General features: G+C 39.2%; 1 protein-coding gene across 1 annotated transcript in view; it reads right to left on the bottom strand.

Moving 5' to 3' along the window:
* LOC124805681 (lipase 3-like) overlaps positions 1-14565 on the bottom strand; it is a 164031-nt gene that overhangs the window by 22735 nt on the left and 126731 nt on the right. Inside the window, exon 8 of the mRNA XM_047266249.1 lies at positions 4117-4256. Within this exon, the coding sequence (XP_047122205.1) occupies positions 4117-4256 (140 nt within the window). The remainder of the gene's footprint in view (positions 1-4116; positions 4257-14565) is intronic.

Consider the following 14565-nt stretch of genomic DNA (forward strand, 5'->3'; position numbering starts at 1 on the left):
GCAGCTCAGGAGGAGGGGAAGTAGCACCTCATACAGCGACTGTTAAAGATAGAGACATAGGAGCATCTTCACCCACCCAACGGGCAGGCTGGTGGGTGCCTTCGGTGCACGTACGAATAGAAACTTTGTGAAGGGCCTTGTGGACATCGGGGAACGTGCCATTAATTTGCGGATCCCTGCAGGCACTGAGATATAGCTTATACATAAATGTGACAAGAATGCAAATGGAGAGGTGGGAGAACTGTGGGATTGCGGAAGAAGATTTAGCTTGCTTGAAAAAGATATTTGCCAGACCATAGGGAGGCTTCTTATACATAACGATTGACGGCAGTTTCTTAGAGAAGACACAAATGTAAGAGTGTCCAGACCTCAGGCAGAGACAGCCGTTACAAATACTTGTTGTGAGACTGCTTTCACAGCATCTAAGGAAAACACCAGAACAATGTGCTGGATTGATTGTGAAAAATACTCGGAACGCATGGGAAAACGCCAGTTCCCTAGTCATTCCAGGCCACACAAGATAGAAAATTTTCCCCTTGACTGCAAGACGTGGTCAGCAAACGGCGACATGTCATTAGGTGGCACTGCAAATTTAGCGCACCAATGACAAATGGAGAGGAGCAAAAATTCGAGGAGTTTGTGAGTTATGCAGAGTCATTAGAAGTGAAGGGATAGTTGCTGAGGCAGTGCAAAAACAGGAGGACGTGGAGGCTCTTCATTTCATCACTTACCTAGTCTACTGACTTTGATTCTGTTCCTTACTCCCATCTGAATGTCCATCATCATATTGTACTTATATTTCCTGTTTCATGTTAAGTAGACGAAATCGTACGGTCTAGTGCTTGGGAATGAAGCAGTAGTCTGAGAATGATAGTTTCCTTGCCTAGCATCTGCCTCCCGACACCTCGATAATATTACTTCTGCTAAACAACCCACGGCGAACAGTCAGTGTGGAGACCTTTACGGGTCCTCGCCCAAAAGCGGCATAGCAACAATGAGAGTTGCCGACTCACAATCACACAGCTTCAAGGAGATGCATCATACCGACCCAGTGTTTGCCACCAACATCACCACATGAAAAATGACTATAAATAATGGTGAGATTATTCATCCCACTTCCTTCCCCTTAATAACTGAGTCACGTCAATGTCCAGTCAAATAAGCAATGAAATTCGCTATCTGTGTGAAAGGTACTGTAATAAAAGCAAATATTTCATGTTTTAATCCTCTAATTAATGTGTTCCACTCGCATATAAACCCATTAATCTCATAACCTATTGAAATTTGAGTCCAGTGCATGTTCGTAGTAGTTCCTTATTTCCTCCCAGCATGGGGCGATCTCATTAGTAAATGTCAAACAGAGATGAGAGTTTTCAGTTCATACGGTGTGTGTGTGTGTGTGTGTGTGTGTGTGTGTGTGTGTGTGTGTGTGTCTGTGTGTGTGGTATTTCTTCACCAGCTGCTGCTAGTCCTCGTTTCCCATGTATAGTAAATATCGTACAAAAGATTGAAAACTGTATACAGAAAAAAAAAAATGAATTGTAAAGAATACAGACGGTCAATACTGATTCAATGAGAAATGTAATATATAATTTCTTTATTGCTTTATTAGTTATAGCGTACAGAACTTTAAGAATTATGTATATACTGGGTGTCCCATTTATCTTGACCACCCTAAATAACTGTTTGTCCAGATGCAAATTACAAACTGTTCCAAGCAAGTGTTCTATAGCAGTCAGGGGGACATCAATAAGCATGACTGCATCAATAAGCATGACTGCCTTCGTTGTAACTTTGTTTTTTACAAAGATATGTACAGCGGTATGGCTTTTTTAAATGGCATCCTGAATTTTTTATTTGGTAATTCATTTCCTCTCCTAAAGACCTAGTCAAAAATGTATCACAGTGTACCATTCACTGAAACACAACGTAATTAATTACATAACACAACATTGACGTTGACGCTCCCAGCGCTTAGCGCAAGTACTCGGGGTAATGGAACACACCCACGTGCTGACGTTGACAGGACAAATGTAAGCATAAGTAGAATGCACACCCGTCATTCCGTCAACCATCGTCAGTTGAAGAGTTGTGTGAGTAGAATGTACACAAACTAAGAGAAGGTAGAAATGCTACTCGTCTATGGTGATGTAAGAACAGTAATTGCAATACTGAAACTTCCTGGCAGATTAAATCTGTGTGCCCGACCGAGACTCGAACTCGGGACCTTTGCCTTTCGCGGGCAAGTGCTCTACCATCTGAGCTACCCAAGCACGACTCACGGCCGGTCTCACAGCTTTACTTCTGCCAGTATCTCGTCTCCTACCTTTCAAATTTACAGAAGCTCTCCTGCGAACCTTGCAGAACTAGCACTCCTGAAAGAAAGGATACTGCGGAGACATGGCTTAGCCACAGCCTGGGGGATGTTTCCAGAATGAGATTTTCACTCTGCAGCGGAGTGTGCGCTGATATGAAACTTCCTGGCAGATTAAAACTGTGTGCCCGACCGAGACTCGAACTCGGGACCTTTGCCTTTCGCGGCAATCCAAACTGATATTCCCCGAGGTCAGTTTTACCAGTTTTTCTATTCTTCTGTAAGTAATTCATAATTGTTTTGCAACCATATATATATATATATATATATATATATATATATATATATGTGTGTGTGTGTGTGTGTGTGTGTGTGTGTGTGTGTGTGTGTGTGTGTGTGTGTGTATATGTGTATGTGTGTGTGTGTGTGCAGAGTGTCCCATTTATCTTGACCACCGTAAATAACTGTTTGTCCAGATGAAAATTACAAAATGTTTCAAGCAAATGTTCCTTAGCCAACGGGTTGACATCAATCAGCATGATTGCCTACATTATAGCTTTGGTGTATCTATATACCACACACAAAGTATTAATTTGGAAATATATATACATATATATATATATATATATATATATATATATATATATATATTCGCATACCATTTTCAAAGTACAATAAAGCTATTCTAAAAATCTCTAAAGATTAATGTTACAAATCATAAAAAAGTGTGTTACTTCACTGTAGGGGAAGAGTGTAATCTTGAATCTGACTTGTGTAACTGCCTCCCTCAGATGTAATCTAGTATCAGAGACCCTGAAGATAACAAGTACAATAGCATCAACTGTAACCTGACACCAGATGCTGACCTTGCTGAGTCCGCTTTTTTCTTGCCAGAACGCCCATTGCTCTCCTACTGGGCCGTATGACATTCAATGCACAACTAACTTCAACTAAGGACAGTGAACTTCTATTGTGATCGGTGAGGCCTGTCAGAAAGGTCACTGTGACGAGGCACGCCCACCTAGTGCTCATCGGTACTGCCACACAAAATGGGTGCACTGGACCTCTATACAAGTTGCGGTCCATAGGGGTGTAACGAATAGAGTCTGTTTAGAGTACAGAGGTTAATACAAGGTGCAATGAGTCGCTGAAGGCAACCCTTGAGATCTGAAGCGAGAGGCAGAGGCTATTGATTCTAACGCTGGAAGAAATTGTTTCGCCATTGAGAACTTCGTGCGCAATCTTCCGTCTTCTCAGACCAATCCGTTCAACGTGAGAAAACCTCCAGAGCATTAGTGTTGTGAGATTAATGTTGAGTCATGTGGCAAATATTTTGTACAGACAGGACTTTGGAATCAGATGTGTCTCAGGTTTCAGTAGTTGAGCGAAAAATTACACAGGACGTATAATGTGTGTGAACACGTAATCTCATTTCTTTGTTGTTGCGTGTGTCCAGCTTCCATTCAATAACAATACATTTTTTAATAATGCTCAACACTAAATAGACACAGCATGTTTGTACCCTGATCTGAAGAAGACCGTTAAAGCGGTTGAAACTAGTAATCACTGTTTTCTACAGTTTCATCTTGTCAAATAAAAATCTAAGTAAAAAAGGTACAGCATTCATTCAGATCTCTCTCTCCGTGTTGACTTTCTCAGGCAATTACTTTATTTACTTATTTCTTTTTTCACTTCAGCTTTATAATGTTCTATAACTTGACTTTGACTGTTCGTATTTTAAAGACAAAGTTCTCGCAGGCTGCACTATGCCTGTATTGGAAGGCTGAGAAGAGTAGACCCACCTGCGTGGCCGCCAGCCAGTCGTTCCTGCTGTGGAAGAGGGCGACCGGGACCTCCACCCTGGACAGCACGTAGTCGGGAGGAGAGGGGCAGCCGTATACCTCGGGATTCCGCAGGCCGTAGTCGAACTTCCGGAACCGACCTGCTCACACCGAAACAGCGACTCTGAGGAGGACCAAACGAAGTTCACTAGAGTGTCGAATTTCGTAAATAAACGGATTCCATTCGTGTGCGCCGGCCGGAGTGTCCGTGCGGTTCTAGGCGCTACAGTCTGGAGTCGAGCGACCGCTACGGTCGCAGGTTTGAATCCTGCTTCGGGCATGGATGTGTGTGATATCCTTAGGTTAGTTAGGTTTAAGTAGTTCTAAGTTCTAGGCGACTGATGACCTCAGAAGTTAAGGCGCATAGTGCTCAGAGCCATTTGAACCATTCTTGTGCATCCTGAATCTCGTTTCAGTTTTAATATTTTTAAAGAACAGGATAAGTCTATCCTTAACCTTTGTCTGCTGCAGAATCCTTGAACATATTCTCAGTTCGAATATAATACATTTCCGTGAGAGGGAAAAGTTTCTGTCCACAATCAGCACCGTTGTGGAAATCATCGCTCGTGCGAAACTGAGTTTGCTCGTTTTCCACGTGATATCCTGATAACCACGGATGAAAGGCAGTAGCCAGATTTCACATTCATAGATTTCTGGAAAGCGTTTTACACTGTGCCCCCCCTGTAGATTATTAATGAAGGTACAAATATACGGAATAAAATGTAAATACGCAAAACTGTAACCAGTCACTTTTCTGAATAGTTACTTACTATTCCATGAACCGGTTTTCGAGCCTTTTTCAGGCTCATCTTCTGATGGTTTTCTAAGAGTTACATCGCTATTTCTAGCGTAACGCTGGGTGCTGGCTCTGTGACAAGAAGATGAGACATGCTTTAATGTACCGTCATAAGCATTGCTTATCAGTCGATAAGGATGCAATATTTTTTTATTTTTTTTTTATTTTTTATTTTTTATTTTTTAGTTTTGTGGTTACTGCGACAGTACGGACGGCTTTTCTCTGATAGCTTCTGTCTGCTTCGATTTTGATAGCCAGTTGGTACATCACTTCACACTCTTTTACACAATCTGTATGCATTTACACTGTGATAACGAAACTCTGTCAGCATTCAGCATGTGCTATACAACTGTCGTTTGTTAAAATATCTTGACGAAAAGATATAACATTGGTCCAATTTTTCCCAGAGATGTTATTTGTTTTTGTTTGCGTGTATTAAAATTGATATATGGGCAAATACCAGATTGGCGTTAAAATGAGAGCTCAAAATAAAATAAATTAATTAATTGCTATAAGAACAAATTTCAAGTGATCTAATGTGTTATTTCAATTCTTGTATCAGCTTATAATACAGTCAGTTTATCAGGAACAGAAATAAGTCAGCAGTTCATTTGAAATTTTTTTCTTGTTTTAAATTTAAAGCTCATGGTCACAAAAACAGCTGCAGTTCATAACAAATAGTATAACTTTTATACATATTCCCTCTAGCTGAAATAAACAGAATCTACCTTTAGTAATATTTCAGATCACATTACTGTATAAGTCAACGGGCCATCTGAACTTCTTTCTTGGTTTTCAATATAAAGTGTATGATCATACAAACAGATTTAGTTCACTAAAAATACCATACATGTAATTAACAGTCACGAGTTCTAATGGATAAGCTTAATACGAAATAGATTTCAAAAAAATGTTTGAAATGGCTCTGAGCACTACGGAACTTAACATCTGAGGTCATCTATCCCCTAGAATTTAGAGCTACTTAAACCTAACTAACCCGAGGACATCACACACATCCATGCCCGAGGCAGGATTCGAACCTACGACCGTAGCGGTCGCGCGGTTCCAGACTTCAGCGCCTAGAACCGCTCGGCCACACCGGTCGGGTCTCGAAGGCTTCTTAAGTAACAGAAGCAAATTCATTGTTCTAGACTACGAGTGTTCATAAGAGACAATGATATTGTTCGGAGTGCCCCAGGAAAATGTGACAGAGCCGCTCTTATTCCCTATATACATAAATGATGTTACTGACAGGGAGAGCAACAGTCTGTGACTGTGTGCTTATGATGCTCAGGTGCACGGGAAGCTGTCGTCGTTGAGTGACTGTATGAGGATATAAGATGACAGACCGAATTTCCATCTCGTTTCAAAGATGTCTGAGACAGTGGAAATATCCTACGACTTCAAGAAGAATGTGGCGATTCCAATTCCAAGAGAAAAGGCAAGACTGAACCATAAGTTTAATAAGTTATGGTTGCAAAACAATTATGAATTACTTACAGAAGAATAGAAAAACTGGTAAAACTGACCTCGGGGAATATCAGTTTGGATTCCGGAAAAAATGTGGTAACACGATGTGGTGCAACATATCATTACGGGGAAAGCAATGTGTTACCATTCTGCCAGACGAATGATGGTTGGGACGTCAGCCAATTTTTTTCCTGTTAGTTAAGGGATAAGTTTCGACTGCATACTGTCTGCAGATTTTGTTTCTGATGAACATGAGTGTGGTGTGCGTACTGTAAGACCTCCGGTACACACACCATCAGATTATTTGACTTGTCACTCTAATGAAGTGGGCGAGTGTCAGCAATATGTCTCGTGGTCTTATCGTGGCGTGTTTATCTTCTGCTGTTAGGTCAGATGATAGAAATGCCACTTGCACGCTTAGAGTAACTGATTGACAGTGACCAACTTTAAACAGAACTTGATTAATTTTCATACACATTTATTAAAATAATAACAATCATAAACCTTACCTAACTTGATTCTGGATGCTATTTACAATTGACAATCTGAAGTGCCTTTGGTCTTGGTACGTTAGTCTTATTCTCACATACCTCTGATACTTGACAAAGTGTCTAGTCATTTATCTTCGTGGCTATGTACAGGAATATGGTAATCTTATTAGTCACAGACTGAAACTTGACTATAGACTGATACAGACAAATGCAGACTAATGCAGACCAACTAATCGGAGGTCTGTACACTCGTTATAGTACCTCGAGCGTTCATGTATCACTGAGCGAGTGTGATCCGTGAGGAGAAAAGGTTCTACGTTAGCAGCAATCTCATTGGCTGCGTGACATATTAATACGCGGATCGGCGGAAGCAGAATTTGGTCCGTCTCTAAGACAGCGCCATCTCGTAGTGCGGAGACGGATGAGTGCTGCGCGTGTGCTGTTGTGCTTAGCGGGGTGCGCTCTATTGGGAAAGTTGTGTACACTCTGACTACGCGGAACTATGTACACAACAATGAGCCCATGTGGGGATAGACGAGGTGTATGCAAAGCAGAAAAACGTGACCATGGAATACCGAATATCATGACAATCATGGCGACGTCGCGAAAAGTAAATGCATCTGTAGTTTGACAGATCTCTACAGAGGTAGACTGATTGTATAGACAAGCAGTGCTCGATAAAAGTCCGTAAAAGAACTGTATGTGAATTGGTTCCGTACTGTAACTAAAGATTAAATATACGTACAACTTACAAGAAGAAGTCGATGTCATTAGGAGTGATCGAATACAAATCTAGCATCTCAGTTAACACGGAAGAAAATGCAGCGATGAAAAGATTTGCAGCTGAGAGAAACACACGGCCTTTCCGACATTGGTTTGTAAAGCAGAAATCGGAACTAATAAGCAACAGTGATCGAAATCTTTTCACTTCATTCGGGCTCAGATCCACAACATGACCCAGAAGTGGGCGAAACACGTCAACACGTGGCAATATTGACATTACGTCCTCAGTGGCGGATTTACGTATAGGGCCACTAGGCATGGGCCTAGGGGCGGCACCTTAAGGGGGCGGCATTTTTTGTTCTCTACTCATTTTAACCTTTTAAGTTTTAAAATAACTGCGTTTACAAGCGACAAAAATTTTTAATATTGTTAAACAACCTGCTAGTTTGAATAAGCCTTAAGAACGAAAATTCGACAATACAAGCTTGGAAATATACATAGTTTACTTGGCGACTGAATGGAAATTTAACATTGGGTTTCTGTCTGGTATCATCCTCGTGGTGTTTCAAAATATTTTGAAGGAAGCTGCCAGGACGGCAATGCATAACACAATGATCGAAACGTTATTATTCCGACAATGTTGTCGGCCCTACTTCACCCTACCATATTTTCCCCGTGAAAATACCGGGACCCCTGAAAAGCTGTGATAAACTAATCTGCAGTTTCTTAAATACTATAACATGAGGGGGCCTCAGTATGTAAAACCCAATTCTACTTAAATTTCTTGTAGAAATTACGGGGAAGTATCAAGTTATCTCTCCATTACTGTAAACAATGTGAAAGCTCTGTGGTCTTCAATATCTGAGCTGTGATTTAATGGAACCCGTTTAACAAAACATGTTGATACTGGGAATGTTTTACATATTTAAACCCTTGTTTATACGAAAAGAACATAAGCAGAATATCTAATAATCTGTGAAATACACTTCACAACAGTTTAAAAATATTATTTATTTATTTACTTAGTTACTTTTTGGCGAAAAAAGAAGAAGAAACCAACTTCCGTTTGCCTCATTTATTGTGCTGCAGCCTGCAAGATATCAAAGTTCCCACTCATTGCAATCGAATAGTACGTGACATTGCGAATTTTATATTAAACTTCTTAACTAACCTTTTTTTTTCTTCGAGGAAAGGTTATTTTTAATTTATGTTGGAACAAAAGGTGCAGTTGCGTGTAGACATAACAGCAGTGTTCATACAAATGACAATACACCACATCAACTACCAACAAGACTACTTAAACTTTGTAGTCTGTCTTCTCTGTCCACAGAAACCGCTAAAATGTTATAAGAATAAGTGGGATAAGAGTCGTTCCAGCACACCTCACTGCAAGAAACTGCAAAAATTATTTCCTTTTTTAAATTAGAAACACAGTCTCAAGAACATTCAGAACATATTGCGTCCCAGCTAAAATTCCGGCGACGCGGGAAACAGAAGCCAAAATAGGGACTGTCCCATTTTCTTTACGAGACGAATTGCAGCCGGCAGGTGCGCTTCTACTGTTCACTGCCAACAGAGAAACAGATTACAACGAAATTAAATTATTCTTCATTGTCATTCTTTCATAGCACAGTTACGTCGAGTAATCTGACATGGTCAGTTCATCGCTCCGTACTTAAATGAAAAATCTTTGTGCTCGTGTGCCGTGTTTAAAGTAAAAATCTTTGTTCTCATGTGCGGTGCATTATGATTGGAACTGGACACAGTCTTTCTTTCTTTCCTTTTACAAATTTTTATCTTTTGTTTTGACTGTTGGTTGACAATTTTGTAAATGCCTTAACATGAATAACAGTGAAAAAAGCAAATGTGCAAAATTAAGTGAGGTGGCATTTCGGAAATTATCGAAGGAAAGGTGTGGACGGGAAGGTAATGCTCTAAAACCGTTTGGCAGAATAGATAAATTTTTTGTAAAAAATATTTCTGGTTCGACTTTGAGTTGTAGTACGGACGATATTTCTGGCACTGCAGCTGTTGTAAAAGAAGTAAATATAGATGAAACAAAAGTTAAAAGTGAAGAAAAGTAAGTTGTTCCTGATTTCGAGTTTCACGAAAAACTAAGTGTCGAGTCAACATTACGAAAAGAAATAACCATGTTAGTGATGACCCTGCAGAATGGTGTGTCAATGAGTCAACAATCGACATCCTCTTATAACGTGGCATTAATCAAAATTGTAACGGTGTTTTTTTTCTAATTCAAGAAGATCTGTAGGTGATAAAACCAGATATTTGAGCAAAAACGTATTTTACCATAAACTTTTAAATGGTGAATCAACTTCGCATGTTTTCTAGTATACTCCCATAGCACCGGTGCTGTTTCTTGTGCACCATGTTAATTGTTCAGAGATAAGGGGCAAGTGCTACTAATGTTATTGCAGATTGGAAAAATATTTCTAATATTTTCTCTCTTCATGAGAATTCACTGGAACCCAAAAATTCTTGAGTTATCACTCTTAACAAGGAAAAAGTCAGTTGGAACAATAGATAACCATTTCGGGTCATATGTTGAGACAGAAAAAATGTACTGACGCAGTGTGTTGAAAAGGGTGTTTGCAGTAGTGAAGAAGCTAACTAGTTGTGGACTTCCCCTACGTGGACACGTTGAACGATTCAATTCATTATATAATGGTCAGTTTATGATGTCTTTCGAACTTATAACCGAGTTTGATCCTTTTCTCACAGAGCACACTGAACGATATGGAATTCCAGGGCAGGAACATAACAAGTTATCTTTCTTCAACAATCTGTGATGAAATAATAGAGCTTCTTTCTGAACGAATAAAAAGAATTATCACAAGTGAAATAAAACAGGCCAAATATTTCTCTATAATAGTAGATTCTACTGCAGACATTTCACATATTGATCAATTACCTTTCATATTAAGATATTTGAACAAGAATGGTGAACCTGTTGAATGTTTCCTTCTGTTTTTACCAAAGCCAGGACACAAGTCCTAAAACTTAGCTGAGGCTGTACTAAAAGTCCTGTCTACAAATTCCATTGATATTACTGACTATAGAGGACAGTTGTATGGTAAGGCAAGCAATATGTCAGGAACTTACATTGGTTTGCAGACACGCATTAAAAAACGATATCCGAAAGCGCATTATGTGCCTTGTGCAGCACATTCTTTGAATTTAGTCAACACTAGTGCTGCAAGCTGTTGCCGGGAAGCATGTTCATTTTTTAATGTAGTGCAAAATGTTTATAATTTTTTCTCTGCTTCTACACAGTGCTGGGATAAACTTGTTTCTTTCATGAAAACAGGAAGCAAAACGGTAAAACTTTTATCAAAAACATGTTGGTCAGCAAGAGAGTATGCGTGTGTAAGTCTATATGAAAACTGGGAGGGCATTATCAATGCCCTCACATATATTGCCAATAATACGTTTGAAATACCACTTGTGCGAAATAAGGCTTCAGCTTTGTTGAATCAACTCAGCAGACTAGAAACAGTATTCATAACGACAATTTGGAAGGACATACGCAAGAGATTTAATAGTGTAAATCTGAAATTGCGAAGTGTAAATATTGATACTAAAATAGTACATGAATTATATGAATCACTTGTAGGATTTATTGCATCTATTCGTGGCATGTTGGACTATTACGGAACTAAATCCATAGAGACTGTGACTGATATAGACTATGAATGCACCTATAAAAGATCACGACAACGTAAACTTCATGCTGACGAAGATGTGGACTCTAAAGAAGTTTTTCTGATTGGAAGGGGAAAATTTAGAGTCGAAACATTTCTCCAAGTACTCGACAACTTGTACGCCGAATTAGTGAGGAGGAAGCAAAGTTATAGAACACTGTTGGGATCCTCCACAGTTTTCAGTAACCATAAGAACAGTTCACCTGACGATATTGCTGAACGTGCAGAAAACCTCCGAGCGTCATATGACACAGATTTAGAGCCTTTCTTCCCTAGTGAATGTGTACGTTTCGCAACACTTTTGAAATCGTCTGAGATTAGTGATATACCAGTCGAAATGAGTAAATTTTTACGAAAAGAGAGATTACAGTCCGTGTTTCCGAATGTTGGCATTTCTCTTAGAATATTTCTATGCATGTCACTTAAAAATTGTTCAGCAGAACGCTCGTTTTCGGCTCTTAAAAGACCGAAATCGTACCTGCTTGTTGGAACCTCGACAGCAGTGGGTAGTACTGGAAAGATTCGTCTAGGTGGGTTGTCAGAATCAGTAACAAACACTTGTAAAGGGCACATAAATGTAAAAATCGTTTACTGGCAGAAACTTTCCACAAATGTATATGACCATTTTATTCATATCTGAATCAGCTCGATGGACTTTTTGGATAGCAAGCCAGTAGCATGCATACTCATAACGCGACAATGGCCAGTGGCCAAAAGCAATCAATTAGTTTTCGAAAATTTTAAAGATGTAAATTATTCCATGATCACCCACACATTTGAGCATTCACTGAACTCTGGATGGAGACATCTGTTCAACAAACAGAACCACGAAAGGGAGTCTCTAAACTGACAAACATGTGGTGGGCAAGTGCCCAAAAAGTTAGTCATTCTATATAAATTTGGATTTCACAAAATAATCTTGAAATATATGCATCCGGGTGCTCACTGAAATCAGGGGAGAAAGATATATTCATTAAATATAGTAGAGGAAAGATAGGCTTGAGTTAAGACACACGTGGTGGGCTGATGACCGAAAATCTATGAAGTTATGAAAATTCAGGAAGCGCAAAATAATTTATAAAAATCCGAGCGATTGTAGAAGAAATGGGGCCTGTTGTTAAATTTTGTACCTGTTCTCAGCAGATTGGTGCATCCACCCTAAGTGACCAACTAGCATCTCTGGTTCCACCTCATGCCGTCGAAAGGTTAGGTTGACACTACAAGCCTATAACTCTACGAAAGTCTCTGGATACACGCAATGGGAAGGGGAAGCAGGAAAATGGTGGCATGAAACAAAAAATTTATAAATAAACACACATGCACTTCCCTTTAGCAGAGACTATGTGACTAATAACGCACAAAACGACAAAACTGAAGAGAAAAAGGGGCATCAACTAGTTCCTTTCAACAAGTAAAGGAACAATTTGCTCTCAGCCTTCTGAAAGCAAATTTTGTTGACCACTTTCGAAACTTTTAATGGTTCTTTGTGGCACACAGTCCATTGTGTTTTACTGCGCATAGGGCACTGGATAATAATAAGTCAATAAAATACAGTTATCCTAAATGATAGTGTTCTTAAATTAGGACTTCCACTTTTGATGTCACTCTGAACAATTGACTCGGCTTGGGAGAATAAAAGGAAGAATAGGGCTGTAGACAGCGGGCGTCTTACTATTTCATAAGTACAAAAGATTAGACACGTATGTACTCATACATGTTCACCTTGCAGCCAGACGCCATTTCTGTTATCTACAATACCAAGCTTTTGATTGGAACTGTAAACTCAACGGTGTATTATTGTGACCAACACAAGCACTCAAGACAATGGCTTCGTCATTGACCACCAGTATGCGAGCAGGGGCACAACGTCACGGTAGAAATATGTTGCATACAGCATATAACGACAGATTTTAAGAAACTGAATATACTGCACGTAGATTTGGAGCATGCAGAAACGATCTCACATAAGTATAAAACAAAAAAATAAATAACATGAAAAGGTAATGATGTTTGGTGATGTAGCGAGCTCGCTTCTGCTTATTACTGTATATTGCTCGGTTCACATTCAGCACATACGGAACGTGAAGAAAGTGAAGCCAACCAAAGAAAGAGAAATAAAAATTAACACAGGGGAAATAAATTGCACAAACATGATGTGCTGCAGTCTGGGTGAGTTCAGTATCTACATTTCAACCCTGATAGAGAAATACGCAGAATATTTGAGACTGGTAGAGTCAGGGACTAGGATTTACTACGTCCCGAACATTCGAGCCTGCTGTAGTAATGTACATCCCTAACGTTTTGTACCACACGTCTTACGGTTTTCTACAGAAATGAACTCCATTTTAATGCAGCGAATTTTTTTTTTTTTTTTGTTTCGATGTGGTCTAATATCCAAATTCAGAGGAAGCAGGGCTTGAACATATGTTTATTAAGTATATAATATTTGAAGTATAGCTTTCTGAGGAGTAACAGACTCTCGTGAGTGCTTCCTCGTAACTAAATCACTCACACTCCATGCACATAGCAATGAATGGTAAATAACATTCCCTATAGCCTTAATCATTTCTCTATCACAATTAAATGAAATGGAAAGCTCTCCATATAAGAAGAAGCTTTGTTGTTGCATCCGAGTCACGTGTAAATGTAACCTGAATTAGGCTTCATGAAGCGTGTCGATGGCGGAGGGATGTTGCAGAAAACGAAAACGTTACTTCAAAAATCTTTGCAGGCGTAGTTACTAAGGTAGAGACATGAAATATTGCAGGTTCAAAGGAAAATAGTTTTGTTGTAATGGAAAAATATTGTCGAACATCGAGGATTAGTATTTTGCCACAAATACAGATTTTTAGTTTTTTCATTGCCTTTTTATAACAGAATTTCTAATTATGCAATTATATTGTGAATTTCGTTCTTAGGTCCTAAGAGGATTATAATATCACTCAACAATAATGATTAGTTTATGTTTAAAATTTTGTTACTCACAAAGTTCTGAATTTCGTGTTACGAAAATTAACTACTGCTTACTAACATGTAGTACTAGAAACCAGAATTTAATTGAAGAATACTATATTCCTTTAGTTCCAAAGAGGCAGCAACATAGGCTATGTCGAGCAGGTCCTGAAAATTTCATAGTAATGGCTCACACACTTTTTCGGAAAAGGCTTCCAATAACGCTAAAAATATAAAACCGATGTATTGCAATTTAAAG

The sequence above is a fragment of the Schistocerca piceifrons genome, chromosome 7, assembly GCF_021461385.2.
Source record: "Schistocerca piceifrons isolate TAMUIC-IGC-003096 chromosome 7, iqSchPice1.1, whole genome shotgun sequence".
NCBI lineage: Eukaryota > Metazoa > Arthropoda > Insecta > Orthoptera > Acrididae > Schistocerca > Schistocerca piceifrons.